Source organism: Drosophila busckii, unplaced genomic scaffold (assembly GCF_011750605.1).
Source record: "Drosophila busckii strain San Diego stock center, stock number 13000-0081.31 unplaced genomic scaffold, ASM1175060v1 chrUn_07, whole genome shotgun sequence".
NCBI lineage: Eukaryota > Metazoa > Arthropoda > Insecta > Diptera > Drosophilidae > Drosophila > Drosophila busckii.
Genome location: NW_022872723.1, coordinates 2,044,884 through 2,067,848, shown reverse-complemented (window position 1 = coordinate 2,067,848; position 22,965 = coordinate 2,044,884). Strand labels below are relative to the sequence as shown.

The window sequence follows — 22,965 nt, the reverse complement described above, 5'->3', positions numbered from 1 at the left end:
TTTAGTTATAAGATTGTATACTTATGTTAGTCTCATTTAGAGAAGATTCAAAAAAAACAGCAAAGTTTAAAAAAAAAAAAAATTTTGATGAATAATTGTAATGTGAGTGTTCCAACACACATTTCGCTGAGGTTTACCATTAAATAAGTGATTTTTAACTGTGTCCGTGAAACATATAATTACCTTCACCCACCATCCAAAGGCGTTGGGGCCTCACTATCAGAAATTAATTCAAATCTTGAAGTTTAAAATAGAGTTATTTACCATATTTGACCATACACAGACACATTAATTAGTTTTTAATGGATTTTCGGTTCTCATTCTGTTAAAATAGTCTAACCGCTTTCAACGATATGCATTGTCGATACCCATTTAATTTGTGCCTTTATGCGAAGTGTTGTGGACACTTAGACTGCTGTAATGGACTGTATAAGTTAAGAGTGAGTTCATCTGTTGAGGCGCTAAAAACTTTTTCGGAAGGTTTTACAAAAATTACCTTCCAAGTTGGAAGTTCCAACCTTGTCCGTAATTGTAAGCCTATTTAGCAATACCGCGGTAGTCAATGAAATCCGAAGGTTAACTGGATGAGTGTATTTCGTATACTAAATTTCGAAATATACACTAGATACGACATAAAATATGATTAGCATTAGCATGTGTTTAGCTGCTTAGTAGACAGCGCCGTTCTGGACAATTTTAACAAACGCATGCGACAATATTGTAGTCGACTGGCTGCACGCGATGAAATTTTATGGATCTCCTTTGATACTAAACGTTAGCTAAAAATCTCTTGCAATTGCCAACATGAAATGAGCAAATTAACAAAAAAAAGTCTGGAAAATTCTATGAATAAACATGAAAATAAATTATCTAAAATAATTTTTATTATCAATATTCTATTACAATTATATTAAAAGTATTTTGTGAGCGTCAACTCCCGTTCGTCAAAGACACTTTTAGCATAATTTATCTGTAAAGAAAAAAATGATAATTAAAATGTATAGCCGCAAGCATATTTTATATCCAGACACTATTTCTCTTTTGCTAAACATAAAAATATAAATATGAGCAAATAAATGCAAGAGGCTGACAGACGGATCTCTCACCTCAGTATATGCATATATTCTTGATTAGAAAGACAATTTTAAAATTTGTTTCAAATTCAAAACATGTAACGCAATCTCCACAAATGCAAACAATTATTGGCCTTAGGCTTTTATTTTAATGGGAATTACGAAATAAAATAAGAAATAAATAAAATGTGCACACAATTTTTGCCACACAGATAATTTTTTTAATTCCGTACAATATGTACTTACACATCTTGAGACACTCTCAGCGCATTCCTCCGTCCGGCATCGCACTCGTGGTCGTGTGATTTTCGTTAAATTGGTTGATATCTCAAAATAAGATATAGAAAAGGTGTTGCTTCCCACATTAGTTGTTAATGGATGACATGATAGAATTTCACTTAGGTGGCACTCAAACATAACAGTTGGATTTTCTTCAAACAGCGAAAATATTCGAACATATTCAGTAGAAACAAGAAGCCGTAATCGTGCCTCTTTATCACTCCAAAGATTAGGCTCATAAAAAATTATTTTTTCCAGAAAGTTTCTACGATTTATCAAGTAAAGGTATTGTTGTCCCTTACTTTGACGACTGGAGTATGATGGTAAAAGGCCACCGGACGCGCTTGTAACGCATCGAGGCAATCGTTTTCGATTAGGAGATGTACGATGTGAATCCTTACTAGTTTCACGAACAGCACTTGCAGCTTCGGAAGCCAAATCCAACATTCCAATAATTGGTTTTGTGACTGTACCAACTAATCCCAATCCTAATCCACGTAAAAGGCCATGTACACCATCAGACTGTGCACCATCATATGTATGCCTGACAATGCTTGTAACACCTCCTAGTAAACCAAAGCCAAATCCTTTTATACCTGCAGCTAAATGACCACTAGATGTATTTGACTGAAGCTCTAGAATTCGTTGTCTTGTTTCATTGTCATGATCATCCAAAATTACTTTTCCCAAACTGTCAGACAATGTCTCTGTCAACTTAGCTGTGGAATTTGAAATTCCATGAGCAACATTCTTAACTAAGCTTTTTACTGATCCTTCAAAGATTAATCCAGAAACGCCTTCAGAGAGATCGTTGGCGAATCCCAAAGGATTTCCCAAAAAATCGACACTTCCCAAGATTGAAGCTGCGTGCCATTTGATTTGATTTAAGTAATGTATCTTCATTGTTCGTAAATAAACATCTATAGTTTCAAAGTGGTATTTATCCGAAAACTGATCAAACTCTATTAAAGCATCTTCAAACTTAATCAATGTGAGACCCAGTACTTTTTTAATGGCTTGCAAATCGTCGGGTAATTTCGAAGTTGTATATGCTGATAGCCGCACCTGTAAAAGAAAAAATTTGTTTATAATATATTACTTACTTACTAATATATTACATTTTAAATTTATATCAAAAGAAGAATCTGTCCTGGCTGAATAGTGAAAAGTCGTACACAATTTTAAAAAAATGATAAAATTATATAAAAAACAATAAATTTGTTTCGAGGTTTTAGCGGTTTGTTTTTATGTCAGTAATTATGAAAGACTTATTAATCCCAATTTTGTTACTACGCCTGCCGTTAAGCAGGCAAGTCACATATACACATATGCAAGTATTTGTTGTGCTGTTATAGGGTGGACTTCGTGTTTACTACAAAATACCATATTTTTTTTTTATAAATGGTCACACAACGCAATTGTTAAATACTGATTATAAGTTTTAGCAACCCAATCCTAATATAAATCCAAACATCGATTAAACGGTGAGCCATCGAGCCATTGAATCAGCCGACGGTTGAAGAGTTCTCTCAAGCTCCACAATGGGGCTAAAATTCGCTAAGCGACAAGATGATAAATAAATGACGAGCGTGAGGTATTTTTCCGCGTATCCTGGATCTCTAAGACATCTCAATAAGCCCCTACAAGAAGCTACATAGTGAAAGATATTCCGTTTCTAGCCAGAGGGTCGGAAGTGTTTGGACCATCGAAGAAAACTCAAAATAATGTTAATTAATCTGAATCCAGGGTTTTCTCGATCTGCTGCGGTTCAAGGACAAAGAGAATACATTCATTCTGCACTTAGAATCGGCCAGATGCTAATGGCATATCGACCAAGATCGGTTCTTTTACAATAAAGAACCAATCGAATTCAGCAATCCAATGAGAACGAAATGCCAGTGATGTACTTTGTACAGCTGCAGTCAAAGCCTGCCCTATTACCTGACCTGTAAAGAACGTGTTGAACACCGGAGCCAGACTAAATCAGGGGAAAACTGAGAAGTCTCTACAACAGAGCAATGCAAACATTTTTTAAATATACTGGAATAGTACCACCTCAGTTGAAAAAAAATAATGTATAAGAGCAAAATGAGGGTCGCCCAGACATCGACGGTTCAGTAACCGAATATTCCTTCCAAACAGTACGTTCGCAAACGATAGTGAGGAGTAGTGTTGTATTCTCGTTGACAAAAAAAAAATGAAACTAAACGGGAGCATTGAGAGCAAGTGTTCCCGTTTCCTTCCTTGCCGCATTTTCTAAATCTAAATATCAGTTAATATTTAATTCATTCGATTGAGAGTAAAGTGAAGTAGAAAATTCCCCGACAGTCAGGATAAACTCCTTTATATTTATATATATAGAAGAAGATATAGACTATACAAAACATCACAGAAAACTTTAATTTATTGAATTTTATTAACAAATCCATAATCCAATTTTTAGAGCAAATGCATAATTATTGTTTAATTTGTATGCCCACAACATTTGATATTTTAAATTTGTCGACGAGAAGACTTTAAGACCATATACAAAAATGTCAGCGTTGCCAGACAATAACAAACGTATTTCGATTCCTTGTATATACACTATATAGTTATTAATCTAAATAAGCTTTCTTTTGGCTATTGTGTCCAAAGTATAATGATATAAACTCTGTATTGTACACGTCGTATTAACCGCGTTTACTTTGTATTTTTCTAACGTGCATAAAGCTTATTAAAATTACCTGAGTTGGTCCAATACTAAGATGTTCAAAATAGTATCTTTTCATATCCTTTTCTAATGTGAATTCTTCAACATCTTCATATGGCATAAATGATGTTACTTGATGATCTTTACCATAACCAAGGAAAAACGCCATTTTTAATATCAGCTTTTCTTCAAGATACATTATGCACGGCTTTATATCAAGCGTTAAGTACTTAAATATCAATGCGTTCTTGTTGGGTGTAGGTAAGAGTTTCATTTTTAACACCAAAGCCTTTGCATTAATATTGGTATCATTTGTGGTTGAGCTATGAAATGAGACTTGGTTGATAGAATCCAGCAACTGATTGTCAACTTGTATGTATGATATATGTACGTCTACTGATTTTTCGGAATATGTTTCCATAAATGTTGTGGAAATATTGTCTAACGTTATATATATTATTTCCTCACAAGGCTTTAGTGTTATAAGAGATATTCCAACACCTTTTGGTAGATCCACGCTAATCTGAAATTCAGAAAAAAACCAAGTTTTAACTTTTTTCTTTTAAAACATTTTATATTTTAATTTATATGTAACTCATGAATGTACGATGTGACCAAAAAGTATGTTTCCACACACAAAATGATAATGATAATGACGGTTGATCGCTGTACAGCCGAACCAATAGGAGCCAGAGAGGTGTATATATTTCTCATAGATTTTTAGTGATGATTTAGGATTTTTATCGTTTGCCATTTAAAAGTAATTTTTATTGAGAAACAAGTGGACAGGTTTAGTGGCGCCACCAAATTAAATTAACTTTGGACTGTGATTAATCCGGCAGCAAACCACGCATGCACTCACAAACACATACACACAAAACAGCTTAGACGTCACAGCTCGTTTTTTCTGTAGCATCAGCAGCGACGACGCCGCTGCGTCGGCAGCGACGTTTGAATGGCGCGTCAGCACGTGCACCCCGCTGTCTTTATTGAAATTTGAAATGTAAATTATTCCAAGTTCAATTTATCAGAATCGATTTGAATTTTCACAATCGGTCGAGAAAACGACTAAGGAATTTTGTGATTTATTTCAGATTTTATAAAGATTTTTGTACTGTCTTATATATCGTTTTTTTCGAATTTGCGGGGGAGGGGGGGCAGGAATAAAAAAAAAAAAAATAAAAAGCGTTGTGTCCTGGATATAGGGCACCGAATCCCAAATTGGGTTGCCTGCTTTAATGTTGTGAGAACACGCACTCATACAACGGACGGACGGACCAGACGGACATGGCTTAATCGGACTCAGCTGTCGAGTTGAGCAAGGGAATATCATTACTTATGGGGTCCTGCACGGTCCTATTCACCTGTGTATATAACATTGAGCCAACGTTAATCCCTTTTTCCTTTTTTACAAAAATGTCAAAGTGTATAAAAATGGAGTAGCTGATCGAAATTAAAATATTTGCCCCAGTGAAGCACCTTGTATATTTTTTTATTTTTAGTGTAGCATGTGTACATATAAAATACACATAATTCTTGACAAGAGTGCCGCCCTTTTTCGGCATGGTTCCCAAGCTTGATCGTCTATGTATATACATATGTGCATGCATAACACTCTCTGCTTATATACTTATATACATGTATGTAAAACGCCTGCACTGTCGCTGCTTGATAGCCTTTAACTTTAAAAATCAGTTTAATAAAGAATATTGACAAAAGCTAATGCGTATCTCTGGTCACTTGGGGTCCATTACAATAGAATTACCATGAAAATTTCAGCTCTCTAGCTCAAATGGGTTCGGCTGTACAGCTGTACATTATTACCCGTCACCCTTCGTTCCGAACAAACTCTTTAAATATATAATTTGTGTGTATTCGTCACCAGTTAAAGCACTTTAGAGCACATTTGTGTTGTTGAGGACTGAGTCCAGCATCTTCCGAGCATTGTTACCGCGACGCTGTTTTTGGATGAATTAATACAATTTTTGACGGAAATTTCGCGGCGTCCCGATTGGTGTCAAGGATTATGCAATACGAAGGGTATTACTTATAAGTCGAGAGCTGGCAACAATATTGTCAATAGCTGAAAGCTGTCAGCACCATACATTTCTAGCTTAAAAGTATTCAGAAGGTTTTCATGTATAAGCTCTATTTTTTATACACTTTGACATTTTTTTTGATTATAGTGAGTTAAACAAGTGGACAAATTAAAGTTGGGCGCCACCAACTTTTAGATACACTTTGACTAGGGCATCGCAGCAAACATGAGGCAATCACAACGAATACACCAAACAGGCAAAACGGCGTCAACAGCTCGCTTTCGCTTGTAGCGTCAGGCAGCGACCGCCGGCAGCTGCGTCGGCAGCGACGTGGTAGTATGGCGCCAGGTTAACACGTTGCCCGCCGTGTATTTGGAAAATTTAAATATTAATAAATTCTAAGTTATTTTTCCGAACATTCTGAAAATTTGATAATTACGGTTCGGCAAAACTGGACTAGGCAATTGTGATTTATTTCAGATTTTTGAAGATTTTTTTACTGCCTTATATATCGTTGATTTTCGTTGGATAGGGGAGGGGATTAAAAAAAATAAAATAAGCGTAGTCTGTCTGGTATGGAGCAACTAACATACCAAATATTTGGTTCCTCTAGATCTTATAGTTTGCTGAGGAAACCCGCACTATACAGACGGACAGCGGACATGGCTATATCGGACTCAGCTCGTCAGCTGATCAAGCATATATTATTACTTTATGGGTCTGCCACGCCTCCTTCACCCTGTTACATACATTTGCATAACTTCATGATACCCCTTTTACAAAAATGTCAAAGTGTATAAAAATCGATTCGGTCGCTCTGTCTACGTTTAGGCAATTAATATATTATATATTTAAAATAAGTGTTATATATTTTTTTTATATCGAAGAATATTTTTGTCAGCGATATACTCCTCAAATGTTTTTTCCGGCGTGTTATTGGTAAACCAGCCAAATAGCTTTATATTTTGTATGCAATGACTTTCGTAAAATACAACTTGCTATACTTGGCTTAATTCTTTCTGTTTCTGACAATAGTCCTTCGTGCATTGTGTTAAAATTACCTGCTACTTTTGGCTTATCCTTAAGTTATTTTATTTTATAGGCATTATGTCAGTGTAGAAAAGCACGCTAACTATATTATAAAAAGTGCATTGAACATTAAATTAAGAAGTCGTGAAACTAATGGAAAATATCATCGAATAATTATATTAAAATATATATGAGCTTTGTGCGATCTTTAAGAAGTTCTCTAATAATAACAACCTAATATAAAAAATAAAAAAAAAAATGATTTTACTGACCATATAATCCAGTGTGGCCTGGTTCTTCCCGTTTTCTGACATTTGTCTATTAGTGAAAGACGCATGAGTCCACATAAGGTCCGGTGCCAAATGTACTTCCTTCATATTTATCTTAATATCTTTCACTTGTACCGTACAAATGGGTCCATCCATATTTGCACATATTTCCAATTGACCCGATCCAGGTCTCAGCTTTTGCGGAATAAGGTGTTGTTCAATAGGTGTAGAGGTACCATCGCCAAAATTATATTTTACACGCCCCAATACAGCCTGTGAATTTGGGCAGAGTCCATGTTTTCCATTGAAGGCCTGAAAAAATATAATTACCAAAAAATTTACTAAAATGTTTTGTGTGCAAAGTTAATACACGATAAATAATTAATTAAAAATTTACCGGAATACTTATCTCAAACTGAGAGAGTGCTCTTAAAATCTTAGAAATAATCTGCTGTACAAATTAAAATATAATTTATTACGAAAAAATTTCTAAAAATTTAAAAATTAAAGAAGAGCTTCTTTTAAATTATTTTTTGGACGTTGCACCGAAATAACTACATATTTTGTCGCAAGCTAATTATATAGCTGATAGTTTCCATACTCCTCGCCCAGCTCTTAAGCCCTTTTAAGCTGTTCCTATAAGAAAACAAGTTTTTATTTCTAGGCTTACCCGGAACTTGGTGGTATTTACATTCAGCAAAAGAATTTCCAACCCTTTAAAACTGTGAAAATTTGTAATTTAAATATTCAAGAATTGTATTAAAATGTTTCAATCGTGTCGCCATGCGACGTCTTTATTTATAGAATCCGGAAAAAAAAAAATATAAACCCCACAAGTTTAGAGTGCAGTGAGAGTGTATAACTAGTGTAAAACGCGAAAAGACGCTAAGTGCGATGAAAACGCACTAAATATTTTATTTAGTTTATTGATTATTAATTAATTAATAATAAATAAAATATCAAAAAACTAAAAAAGATGAATCATAACGACATTCGTAAGCAAAGACAGCGGAGCAAGGACGAAACGCCGGCTCTCGCTTCAGACGAAACAACGCGTACTTACTCTTTCGTGGCCGATCAACTCAAAATATGCTGATTGCAGTATTTTCGAACGGTCAAGTTACCTGACCTAACTTCAACCACTTGCATTAACAAAGTGATCGAGCTCGTTCTTGCTCTCCAACTCTACCGTCTCAAAGAACCGAGTGCATTGAGCAAACATCGAAAACGCAAAAGCTGGCATGCAATGGGCCGAGCGACCATGCTCTCACCTAACAGGTGACTAGCAACAACGTCTCTCTGACTACTCAAACATCAACTAAAACACGCCGCAACGGTTCGGACCGCCCCGCTTAAGCCCACTCGTTCTGGCAAACACTCGATTTACCCTATGTGTCATTCGGCGGCAAGAAGCCCCTCGTTTGAATTCAACAATCAAAACAAGCATCAAAACAACTCCTTGACAACAACGGCAAGCGAATATATGCACCCGCTCGTGCAGACGGATGGATCGTCTTCAAATTAACGGAGCTAAGCCGCTAATGCAAGAGCGAAAATGACCCGCAAGCAATATGGGAGCAGCTTTTCAAAAGCGAAAAACTATCCCCACAATAGATTTCCAAATTCTTACGCAAGGACACTAGATGATTGCAGGCCCGAGAGCGCTAAAAGAAGCCAAAGCCACCTCCAATATATATACGGGAAAAGTTCCAATGCAAAATTGTGAGCAAAATTATAGAGATCATTCGACAGAACTTCCCACATAATATTCCCTTTGTAGCGGCAGAGGAAATATTCGTTTGAAACAAAATTCAACGAAGTAGAGGAAAGCTTTTGATTTATCCAGCATCGAAAACGACACTAAAATGAATTTTTTCACGTATCAATTAAACAGTAAGGGCTTACAAGTGGTCTTAAAGGGCATAGAATCAGATGTAACACTTGCATAAATAACTCAGGCTCTACATGACAAAGGCTTTAACGCTAAAACAGTCTTCAACATCTTAAACAAGGATAAGAAGCCCCAACCGCTCTTCAAGGTTGAGCTGGAGCCAGACAATAATACTTTTAAAAAAAACGAAGTGCACCCTATATACAAACTTCAAGTTTATCTGGCATCGCAGATCCTTGTAGGAAGACACCATAAACGCAACGGGCCCTGAACACCTGTATTGGTTGTCAGTATATGGCACACCGGTACATCTGCACAATCCGCACCAGGTAGTGCGTAGATTTGTGGACTGCTTCACGACTCTGAACACTGATGCAAGCAAAGACGATGTTCTAGTACTGAAAAGGCTGCAGGGCGAATTGTGGTAGGTATCACACAGTAACTAACAGAGGGTTGACATTATAGAAGGAAGTTAAAAAAGTCCGATCCACCAGCGAGTCACCCACAGCCGGCGCATTCCGGCATGTACAGATTACACAATCTAAAATTCACCACAGGCGTCTTCTTTGCGTCAGCAACAGATTGTTCGCTTGACTCCAGAATACCTACAACAAGAAAATGTGACCTGGGCAGTGCTTTTAAAAATTACTGGATTGAGAGCATGACACCAAATCATAACACCCAAAGCACCACTCGGGAGATTAAAAAAGGGCCAACCATACCAGCCACAACAATAAAAACTGTGTCTCTAGCTTCAAACAAAAATTTTGGAGTTTTTGATGTCTTGATGCGGACAACTTGCAAGATTTAATGCGTAATCAAAATCTCTTGATACAAATGTTAGTATCACATCAGTCCAAATAATCACGTATACGTATATCCACGTGGAATGCTAAAGGCGTTTTCACAGCAATAAACTCTGACTTATCTTCAAATTCCGCTCGACGGAACACATTTGACGTCACCGAATATAAGTTAAATTTAAGGCTACACATTCTATTGCAACCAACCATCCCGATGGCGAGGCACGGTGGACTGAGTATCCTGATTCAGAACGTATTCCAAGCATTCACCGTTACAGGGAGGCTCGCAGAAAAATTATATTTACAAAGCCTTACAATAGAATAAACTAGATATGGTAAACCACACGTTACTCTGAGCCTCAAAGTATATTTCCCCTCGTTGCACGATAACTAAGGAGTATTAATGGCAGTTCTTCGACTCATGCGAAGACATTTCATAGCAGCAGGAGCTACAATGCAAGAGACACACACTTGGGGATTCGCCTATGTGAACTCAAGGAAGCAGCCTATAATTGCAATTATAAAGCCAGCAACAACGCCGACACGGCGTCGATCTCCCGTGATTAGGACCAAACATACATGGCAACGGGACCAAGATACTGTATGACTTTATAGGACATTCGCCTTACAAAAAATATTACCTCAGAAATTTGAATCAGAGTTCGAAAGTCTTCAGAATCTTCTCATTGCGTGACCACGCACCGTCTCTTAATTTATCAGATCCTCCAGAACCGCTTAGATTGGACTTCACACAACCACTGGATCTGCTATAGGAATGATAGCTAACATTCGCTAAATCGGTACTCAACGTGAAAGATGATATCGACGCCGTTATCAGCATAGAGGGGCCAATCTTGTACGCAGCCCGCATTGGCAGCTCCTCAAACGCACAAGTGCCTTACAACTCAAAAGAAGACCAACATCGCAAAACTCGAGCAACTCGTTCTTAGAAAAGCGACGCCTTAGACCGAGGGATGGCAGTCATCAGGCATGTCGCCTATGCCTTCAAAGGCTTAAGAACGCAACCCGCCAGTTACCAAAAGCGTTAACAACAAGAAGCAAAGTCAACATTACGCACATCCAGACAACTCTCATCCTCTGTCTACGAAAAGCTCCACTGTGGAAAGCTCTCCAACTCTTTGCACCAACAGTAATGGTATGCGTGATAAAAACCAATAGGCGGCTGGGCCCCAGTGATGAAGGACGAGCCAACATTTGCAGGAACACTTGAAAACTTGTGTTTCAGCTCAAAATCCTAGCCACAATCATTCACAAAATCCCAACTTACAACGTTACTCATCAGCGTCATAATAGCAAATGGAATTCGCCCAAACGAGAAAATCGCAACGATTCATCGCAGATCAGTTGAACCCGATAAATGAGAGCACCAGGCTTTCGACCATAACCACCAAAGAATTAATCTAATTGACGTCCGCATATTGGGCTGCTAGTTTGGCCACCTCGCGCAACTCTTCTCAAGTGCCATCACCAGTCTTGGTTTTTTCCCAGAGAGATGAAAAAAGAATAATAATAGTTATACCAAAGCTAGGAAAAGTATTACAGCGAAATCCATCGTCATAACCGACCAATAAAGCTTCTTTCATGTCTGTCAAAACTCATTGACAAATGCTTGGCTGACTGGAATAAATCCTATTTAAAGAATCAGTTAACCAAAATTCCATCAAAATCAATTTGGGTTTCGTGAAACACGGCCCTATCGAGACAGGTTAATCGCATAAATCTGAAATAAGAGGCGCATTCGAAAAACGAGAATATTGCACTGCAAGATCTCTCAGATGTATCCCAAGCATTCGACAGAGTCTGGCTAGAAGGACTAACGCATAAGAGCAGAACAACGCTTCCTAATAATACACACAAATTATGTTACGTTTACCCTAAACAGGCAAATTTGTCCACCGCTCACACATAAAGCAATTCACGCATACACCGCAAGCAAACGAAAAGTGACGTATACTATGGAGACTACACCATCGACAGAAGATCATTAATGGCGTAGGCACAATGTACGAAGCCAAGAGGAACGCAACTAAAAAACTAAAAAGCCAATAGCCTGCACTGGTTATCAAACGCACCGGCTCTCTCTCAGGCAATTGAAATATTAAGTCCTGGCTTGTATACAAATTCCGTACTTAAGCCATTCTGACCCTTCATCCGGGCTCCCTATGGGCGGAACGCTAGCCATAGCAACATTGATATTGCAGAGAGTCCAGTCAAAAATCCTTGGAACTATCACCGGGGCACCGTGGTACGTTCTCGAACGAAAAACATTTACAGAAAGAGCATCTTAAAATATTCAACCAGTCAGAGAAGTAATAGCTGAACACAAGGAAAAATACTACAGCAAAGCTTTCTTCGATACCTTTAATCCCTCGCGCTGAGGGCGAACAAGGCTGTGCAGCCGCTCCCGTCCGCGTCGTAACGCCCTACCAACCAGCGATAGAATCTAGGGAACGTGCAATCCATAACAGTTTTAGAGCAATTATAAACAAATATAAAATAAAGATTTGTATACTTATTGTTTAGTCTCAATTAAGGGAAGATTAGCATTTGTTATTGCAGAGTTTTAAAAGAAAAACAAAAAAAAACGCAGCAGACGCATAAAGTTGGGCGCCCCCAACATTTAAATACACTTATACAATTATATAATACAATTTTAGTGAATCACAAAACACTACTACACAGTAACGCGTCACAAGCGCGTTTTCCTGTAGCGTCAGCACGACGCCACCGCTGCGTCGGCAGCGATTTTGTATAGGGCGCGTCAGCACGCGCACCCCGCTGTCTATATTTAAAATTGAAATGTAAATTATTCCTAAGCTATTTATCGATCGATTTCTGAACTGCACAATTGGTCGGAAAACAATGACTAAGGCAATTTTGTTGATTATATTTCAGATTTTTAAGGTTTTTGTAACTGCATTATAAATCGTCTTTTTTCAGATTTGCGGGAGGGAGGGGGGAGGAAAAACAAATGAAAATAAAAGCGTTAGTGTCTGGCTTAGGGATACATACAATTTGGTTGCTGTAGCTCTTATGTTGCTGAGGAACACTCTACAAAACTGTCGCTCATACAGACGGGACATGGCTATATCGATCAGCTCGTCGAGTGATCAAGAATATATATATTTTATGGGGTCTGCCACGCCTCTTCTCCCTGTTACATAACATTTGGCAACTTATTAATGTACGCTTTTTCCATTATTTTCAAAGTGTATAAAAAAAAATATTCAAGAGAGATACATTCATTTAAATAAAATGTGCCAACAGAATTATTCGACACTATTTGTAATACTTTTTTCTACCACAAAGCTGAAAACTTTCTACCACAAAACAAATTATGCAAAAAACTATTTACTTCATTTGTTTTAGCATATTAAAAATGTTAGAGGTATTAAGTCTAAATTAGCTAAACTATATGTAGATAGTATTTCTTTTGATCATATACTAAAAGCTAAAGCCTGAAATTGCTAGTTCATCAATTTCAATCAATTCACAAATAAATACACCACTTAGAGATATGACCGTCTGTCACGGGGTGGTGTTCCGTATTAATTGCCGTTGAATCCGACCTTTTATTGGATTTAATTTATTGCTTGTCTAATATGGAGTGTATAGCGGGTAGAGTCACTGTTCATATATTAAACCTATATCAATTTATAATGAACATTTATCTAATAAAAAATGAATATTTTAAAGTTTTATTTATCTAATATTTGCTTATAAAGCTGCTAGAGCAAACTGTACACTCAACAGTAGCGTCTAAGCCTCTTTGTTTTAGAAATGCCAACTTTAATAAATTAAATAACCTTAGTATAAATCATCACTTTTTTCCAGTATTAACTTTGAAATTGCTATGTTTCTTTTTTATGACGCCATAAATGGGTTTTTTGAACAATGCGTTCCTCGAAGGCAGCCTAGTAGGTCTAAGAAGCCTCTATGGTTTACTAGAAAATTAGGTAGTTTAAAGAATATAAAATCGAGATACTTCAAAAAATATAAGCACATGCAGGGAACAGTGTTGATTTTTCACGCTTCCTACTGTCAAGTCTAATTTAAACATTACTTAAACTTGCACTTGACAACGATTATTTTGATGGTCGTGTGTCGGGCTTCAGGTTGCTCTGGATCCTAAACAGTTCTATAATTTTGTAAATTCCTAACGTAAACATTCTTTAATTCATATAAATAATGATCAGGCATCAGCCGATTTATTTGCAGACTTTTTTCAAAACTGATTCTGTTAATAGGATCATCAATTACACCTCTCCTCTATAAGTACAGATTTAATTTTATTCTAGCGCCTGTGGCTTACCGAGAATCGTATGCGGTGAACTAATTTATTTGAAACTGTGTGTTCCTCAGGACCGTAGGCCTATCAGGTTGCGTACTAATATTGCGCGGTTTACACATACTTATATATATACATATACTTTTTGCTTTGTCCGTTAAATCTTGTAATTGGAGCTTGGCAGTTGGAAGGTCATTTTATTTTCCGTTACATTAAGAACGCCCTAAAAGTCGCGTAAGAAACTTAAGGTATTGCCAAAACACCTAAATCTTTGAACATTACATTTTCAACTAGGATTTCCTATAGTTCATTTTAATTTTGTTAGAGACAAAGTCTTCCACCACCAATTTATATGAGAATTTTTCTCCAGAGGGTGGTTAAGCTGTTTCAGAAACAAATACCAGATGATGTCTTTTATCTACTGTTAGCTGTAGTAAAGCATTTCGATACCGTTAATCAATCGTCTTTAAATGTATAATAAAATAATTTGATTGGATTTCAAAAAATTTTAGAGTGGGTTCTATTACTAGAACTAAGCCAGTGTGCTGTGACGTCTGGAGTTTCTCAGTGTAGTCACCTTGGACCGTTTGCTTTTTAATCCATTTATCAATAATCTGCACTCAGTATATGTGATTCAACGTATCTATATATGCTAATGATGTGAAGCTATGCTTATCGTATAGCAGATGGTCAAGTGTACTTTTTGGCAGAAGAATCTTCGATCCACGTTGTCAATTAGGTTGTTAATAACACTTATTAAAATTAACTGTTTTTAAATGTTAAAGTATAATGTCCTTCCATAGACACTCGCCTCAATAGTCGAGTACCACAAATTGATCAGTTGTACCTCTAATAGGTTAGCCGAGTAAATGGACTGAGGATTATTCTCCTTGAGCTAGGTTTGACAAGCATGTTTCCTCTATTTAAGGCAGGGCAATTTCAAGCTTCTGCTGCTTTATCAAAAAGATGGGCTAAAGAATTTGATAACCCTATAAAATAAATACTTATATACAATCTCTTGTTCGTCCGTTACCGGAATAGGTACTTGTGCTCTTGGTGGTCTCAGCCATACTCGAACCAAGATTTGTATATAGATCTGTCAAAAAAATTTTTCATTTTTGTTTGCGAGCTTGAGCACTGGTTTCCAGGAGTTAGTGTATTATACTATCGTTCTACTTTTAATTAATCTCCCTCGTTTTAGTGGACCACATTAGTCTATTAGGCGTCTGTTATGGCTTAATTAGTCAAAGAGGACATTGTAAAATCACTCTACTTTTTGAGATCAAACATATAATTTTCCAGTTACCTGCTAGAGATATACTTCGACGGTTTTGTTCTTTCATCACCTTAAACTATATATTTCACTGCAATGAACCCTTGCGAGTAACTGCTGTGCTTGATGGTACAAAAATGGTTACTCTGTTCAGACACAGAAAGGCCATCTTTGTACTTACTAAAGAATCTATTTTTAATTTTTTAACTGTTAATAATGTACAGTACATGACTGATTGAGGTTTTGTGGTTTTCTCGCTCAAATCTCCATGGTCAACGAGGGGTTGGGTCTGGTAACACTGCCCAAATATATAGTTTATCAAATCTAAAAACAAAAACATAATTTTAAATAATTTTTAAATTTGATTTTAAATTTTTTTTGTAATCCTTTACTTTTATCGTCGACTGTCCAAAGTTGACATAAAATAAATAACTTATTTTGTTTCTATTTTATAGTTTAGGGATTGGTTTAGGACTAAAAAGATGATTTCTTTTAAGTCTAAATTTTTTCACAACTTATTATTTCAACGCTAAGACATTTTTATAAAAAATGGAAGTGGGTATTATGAAGTTGTGTAAATGTGTGTAACGGAGAGAAAGAGGGGTGACAGACCTCATAAAATGTATATATTCTCGATCACCAAGAAAACCGAGTAAATAAATAAATATAGCCATGCCCGTTTTCCGTCTATCTGTTGGAGCATCGATATCTTAGAGACTATAAGATATAGAGCAACCAAATTTGGTATGTACATAGGTACTCGTATACTGTCTACAGATCGCTTTCATTTTATTTTTTTTCATTCCTCCCCCCTCCCAGCCAATCAAAAAAAAAAAATCCCATAGAAAGTTATGAGTGCATCTACCCTAAAAATTACCATGTTACATGGTACTACCCACACAAACAGCCAAAATTTAGGTCTACCCTACAGTTATTGCATGGGTAACAAACATCCTTCCGATGAAATACACAAAAAAAAGATCCAAAAAATTTTTGTGTGCTTCTGTACCGGACGGATAAATACTTTAGAAATTGTTCACATTTAAATTTTCAATATAGACAGCGATGCCCTAGTCCAAAGTGTATATAAAAGTTGGTGCGCCTAACTTTAATGCGTCCACTTTTTAGATTAAGACATTAAATTTGCTCAATCAAAGTAATTTTTTTCTTTTACTTATTAACATAATTGTTTAGTAATATGAGTATTTATTATCTATTATATTATTATTATTATGGCACCTCTAATAAATTGCAATGTCCTGCTTATATCCAAAATGAAACGAAATGTATGGTGCATGTACTTTGTAATTTTTTTGTCCTAATTTGTGATTGGTGTTATGATTGCTTATTAGTTTCCTCGTAAGTAAATAACGAATATTTGTACATTACCTGGACGCACATATTAGCGTGACACATTAAGCGGCCATTTTCAAATCTCCATGTTTGCGTTGTTATTCTTTGTTTATTTGGAGTTCGAACAACTAGAGCTGTAAGCTCCGAAGGGTTCGGTGGCTTTTCCAAATCTAATACCAATCGCACAGTATTTGCTTCATTTGATTGTATGGGAGGTGTTGATCCCTCGTGTTCTAATTGGCCATTAGAATTCATTAACCATAATTGCGATCTATCTCCAAAATTTTTTTCCATTATTACAACTTGCTTGTTACATACGCCCAATACTAATTGCTCATATTGGTTTTCATTGTTACCTTCGTTATCTTCATGTTGAGCAAAGGTGTCAATGAAAGCAATGTATATAAAATTGGAATAAGTTAGCATTTGTAAAGATTTTGGGATATTTATTGGACATTCAATTAGGTTGCCGCCAGGAGCCTCTATAAGCAATGAATGTATTCCCAATGGATCGTCAAGAACATATGACAAAGATGACTGTGCTCGAACTGGTGTAGACCAAATAGGTTTTGAGCCCATTTGGGAAAAATTGATCGGCACCTCAGAAAAGTTATCAATTCTTATTGGAGGAGGCAGGCTTCGAGCATCGGTGAATAAAAGCATAAAAGTAGCATCCCTAAATATAATTTCCAATCTGAGAAAAAACATTTCACACCATTCATTTCTGATGTTAATGTACAGACTCTGAGACTCATTTATTGGTATGCCTTTTGACCAACAGCAACACTCAACATCTGGAAGTCGAATGCATAATAATGGTTCACGATCCCAATTTGTCCAGTGAAATGGAAAGTTGCAATTAACTGGCGCCGTAATAACACTACGGGAACTCGTTATATCCTGAAAAAAATAAAGAAAAAACATTATGTTGACACTGTTCAGGGTAATAATAAATAAATAAAAAACTATTGAAATAAAAAATTCTTAAAGTTTTCAAAATGTATCTAACAGAAGTAGTTGGAACCTGCAAATTCTTATCAAAAGCAAATTAAAAAAAAAAAATTCCGGGATATTCGAAGAACTGAGTTTTTCATTCAATAAAAATGGCTTTCAAGAACGACAAGATATAGTATTTTCACTAAAATTCTGTGTTTGGCCAGCTCAAATTTAAAAATATGATATTTCTACTTAATTAATATGATTTGAAACTTCGATAAATCTGTACGCTTGTATCTTATGTGTACATACTTGTATATGTAAGTCTGTATGAATATCCATATGCACTCATCGATATATACTTATTTATGCAGTACTTATGAACATATGTATGTAAAGGTCTGTAAAAGTAGAATCCCTTTTTGTTTTTAATAAATATATATACCCAAATTATGGAACTTAACACGGCTGCGTCGCTTTTTAAACTAACGAAGTATTTTAAGGGAATTGAACAATTCACAGTTTACGTGAAAGATGGGAATATTTGCCATGCCAAAAAAATTAAAATAAACATATATACACTCATTAATGAAAATGGCAAACATATACATATACAAACTTAAAAATATTTTGGATCAAGATTTCGAATCTCTATGACAAAGACTTCAATGTATTTAGACCCAGTTAAAGCACAAAACGAGATTGGAACAAAGAGTTGCTACCAATCATATAGAAAAATGTCCATATATGTATTGCATATTTTTGTATTGTTTTATTACTGATTATATTATTTTTATATTTTGAACGTCAAAATGTTAATTATTTTCATATGTAAGCGTTCAAACCTCATGATAAATTGTAATGAATGCCATGTTGAAAATAGCGTGACCCCAAAATTGAATGACATTTCTGAAAGAATAATACTTTTTATGCATTACAAGCCTTATAGGTTGAACAAAAATCTGACCCAAGTAATGGGGACTCTAAAATGAAAACAAATATAATTCATCTCTTATATCATTTAAAGTTAGTTTGAAAATATGTGTCATGCCATGTCAGGTTGGCAAAGTGAGTCAACCAATGTTGATAAAAAAAGATAGCTTAAAATTTTGAGGGGCCTTCTTATACAGCTTATAAAAGAAACAACAGATAGTGATTTACGATCAAAATCGACTTCATTATTGCGGAAGTGTCTAAAAAAAACTTTTGTCAGAAATATAATATTTTATTAATGAAAATGTAATACCTTAACTTAAATAAGTTTAAGTTCGACTATTAATGATAATAATGAAAATGTATCTAGAAGCTTAATCTTTGCTATATAATCCTTGATTCAAAATTATGAACCTGGACTAAATTCATTTTTGCATGCAAATGGAATTGAAATTTTAGTCTTAAGCTTAGACTTTAAATACAGCACAGTATATACAAAAGCGGTCTGATTGGCTCATTATCATCAATAAAAATGACTATTAACTAAAGCTTTTTAAATAAACTGGGATCTTCGGTAAAAACTATTTTACAAGATACAGACGTCTTGAAAGCTAGTAGGTTACATTTCCCATACCCATACCCATACCCATACTTAATAGTAAGCATAGTACTTCCCATAACGCTAATCTCCAACTCTCGGTCTCAATATAAACCTTAAAACGCATAAAACGTAAGCTCGTTTTGTTAATTAGATAATTTTAATTAATTTATGTCAAACAAGTGGACAAATTAATGTTGTGCGGCACATATACACAAAACAGCGGACGCGTCATAGCTGGTCGCTGTAGCGTCAGCAACGACGCCGCCGCTGCACCGCGCTGTCTATATTGAAAATTTAAATGTAAATAATTCCTAAGTTATTTATCCGATTCTTCTGACAATTTTGTTTTTTTCAGATTTTTAAAGATTTTTGTACTTTCTTTTATCGTTTTTTTTCGATTTGCGGGGGAGGGGGGAGAAAATAAAAAAAAAATAAAAGCGTAGTCTCCTGGATACTTAGGAGCACTTACATACCAAATTGGTTATGCTCTAGCTTCTTATTAGTTGCTGAGAAAACACGCATTACAGACAGACGGACAGACGGACATTATATATATGGACTCAGCTCGTCGAGCTGATCAAGAATATATATACTCTGCGTAGTTTTGACTGATATTATTCAATATTTTCAAAGATTTTTAAAGTACTCTTTATTGACAGAAAACTTAGCTTTTCGGGTTTAACCGGTGGCATTTTCCGAATCTGTTCTAAATGTTCAGATCATTTTCACGGATTTCCCGGTGAAGATTAAAAAATTTGCTCCGGTGAACCACGTTATATATTATTAAAAGAATTTTTGTGAAAATTTCAACTGTCTATGTATTCGGCTGTACAGCGATCCCCCGTCATTATCAACATCTTTTATATATATACCCTAAGTTTGTAGGCTCAAATGTTTAAAAAAATTGATTTTAATGTTAAGACATACGATAAGACTCGCTTCGCTATATTAGTCTGACTACGATTGAAAGTGAATAAAATAAGTTCTGAGACCTCGTAGATCTCAGAAATGTTGTGTGAAGCAGCAAAATTTTAATTTTCTGCAGCAAGAAAAAAGATTAAATACTCGAAATTCCACTTAGAACGTAAGACAATTTGAAACAGACACCAGTGCGTTAATTTTGACGAAGTCTCTTAAAGAAAGGTGTACATAGGTTAGTCGCACTCTTACGGACTTTCAAATTCATTTAATTATTAATAATTTAATGTTGATTGAAAAAAAGTTTATTCAAAAACCTTGGACATTTAATAATTCAAAGCTTCGTAAATACTCAACCAAATACTGAGTTCTCGTTGTTTATGCAATCCGTAAAATAACGTTACTCAAAGAAAATAATGGGATATGAATTAGGAATAAGTTGCAGTCTGAGTTGCAAGTTGTCTCATTGTACATTAAGAGATCCACCAATACAGCCGAGGGGTTGAGCCATCAACATACATATACATATACATATTAGGTATTTTTGTTGTGCTTTTTAGAAAAAAAATCAAATTCTCATTTAGTATTTTATAATTTTGTTGCGTAAATTATTTAAATTGAGTAATTTAAGGATAAAATATTTATTCGATCCTTTGAAAATTTAACTTACATGGTTTTGAACATCACATTTTTGTGCAAACTCCAGCCGTGATCCAGTTTTATTGTAGAGATGAAAACGTGGTGACAGTGTAACAAATGTAGTGCACGAATATATTCCTTTCCCCCGACGAACACTAATACCAATAGTGTATGAGCCCGGCCCATTTTCCGTTCTTAATTCTCGAAACGTGGTACTCTTCACCATACTAAAACTTTTGCACCACTAAAAATAAATATAATTTTTTTGTTTAGCATTAAAAAACCCATTGCCACATAAAAAATATACGTAAATGGCAATTACAACAAAACGATATTAAATAGGCAGAAGCACAAAGCAGAGATAAGCTACTGCTATAAATACTTATACATTTGTCAGCAGTCCCCACCATCGACTTTTTATTTGCTTGTATCTTGAAACGAAAAGATCTCACACGGGAGAATACTAAATACAAATAATGTAGATTGCATTAAATCAAATAACAACAACTACACATTTTTTTTTTTAATTTTAAGTTTTGTTGTTTTCAATATTTGATTATTATAATTAGCCTTAGTACAGATAGGCCTAAGTACGGAGTTGTAGAGCAAGACCTTATATTCAAGGCTGAGAGAGGACCGAGCGTTGATAAACCAGTGATGGCTATTGGCTTTTAGTCTTAGTTGCGTTCTCTTGGCTTCGATGTGCCTACGCCATGTGAGTCTTCTGTCGACGTGTACTCCAAGCTACGTCCCTTCCTTTGCATGCGCGAGTTCGGAATTGTTTAGTGTGAGCGGTCTTACGGTAAACGTAACATGCTTTGCTTTATTGTTCGTTTACTTTTATTCGGTGGATTTGTTAGCCGTCTACTTTTTGGAATATCTGCTGTGTAAAGGACATAAAGTGATGGTCTAAGTACGCTGGCTTGTGGGACTCCAGCTCTGATCACGTAGTCGTCAGATATAGCGGAAGTGCATCTCACTGCAAGTTTTCTGTCGTATAGATAAGACTTTAATAATTTGTGTGTATTATTAGGAAGCGTTGTTCTGATCTTATGCGTTAGACCTTTTAGCTAGAATTGGGATACATCTAAAAATATTGCAGTGTAATATTCTCGGTTTTCAAATGCGCTTCTTATTTCAGATGTTATGCCGTGTTTTTCACAAAACCCAAATTGATGTGATGGGATTTTGTTATGGATTCTTAAATATGGATTTATCGATCAGCAAGCATTTTCAAGAGTTTTGAGGGACGTGATAAGTAGGCTTATGTCTGTATGACGATGCGATTTGTGTGATCTTTGCACTGGCTTCGGTATCATTATTATTATTGCCTGTTCCATTATCTCTGCGGAAGTAACCCAAGACTTGGTGATGGCATGACGAGTTGCGCGAGGTGCCATCTGCCACAAGTATGGGAACTCAATAATCATTTTCGGCGTTATTTGGGTCGAAGCCTGGTGATTTTTCGGGTTCAACTGATTTTTGATGATGTGTGCATTTCGTTTGGGCAAAATCCATTGCTCTTGTGCAGCGAGAGATGAGTACTTGTAATGTTGGTATTGTGAATTGAAGTCTGTGGCAGGGATTTTGGCGTGAAACCACAATTTTCAAGGTGTCCTGCAATTGTTTTGGCTCTGTCTTCATCACTGCGGGTCCAGCCGCTTACTGCGTTTCTTATAGGCATCACAGTTTCTGTTGGTGGGCATATAGTTGGATGAGCTTTCCACAGTGAGTTTTTCGTAGAAGAGGATGATAGTTGCTGGATGTAGCGATGTTGACTATTTGCTTCTTGTTGCTTTAACGCGTTGGTAAGATTGCGGGTGGCGTCTTTTAACCTTTGACGTGCATATGGCGACCTGTGAGACTGCCATTCTTGTCGTAGGCGTCGCTTTTCTAGAACGAGTTGCTCGATTTGCTGATTTGTTTTT

The 22,965-nt window shown here is 35.9% G+C and overlaps 1 protein-coding gene across 3 annotated transcripts in view; it reads right to left on the bottom strand.

The window, feature by feature from the left end:
- Window positions 1–862: 862 nt before the first annotated feature.
- LOC108598152 (vacuolar protein sorting-associated protein 13D) overlaps window positions 863–22,965 on the bottom strand; it is a 116,846-nt gene continuing 94,743 nt past the window's right edge. For all 3 annotated transcript variants that reach the window (XM_033294775.1, XM_033294776.1, XM_033294777.1), the window contains 6 exons: window positions 21,069–21,281; window positions 17,047–17,910; window positions 7,385–7,693; window positions 4,079–4,567; window positions 1,320–2,417; window positions 863–970 (listed from right to left, as the gene is read on the bottom strand). In XM_033294775.1, the coding sequence (XP_033150666.1) occupies window positions 911–970; window positions 1,320–2,417; window positions 4,079–4,567; window positions 7,385–7,693; window positions 17,047–17,910; window positions 21,069–21,281 (3,033 nt within the window). In that variant the 3' untranslated portion in view covers window positions 863–910. The remainder of the gene's footprint in view (window positions 971–1,319; window positions 2,418–4,078; window positions 4,568–7,384; window positions 7,694–17,046; window positions 17,911–21,068; window positions 21,282–22,965) is intronic.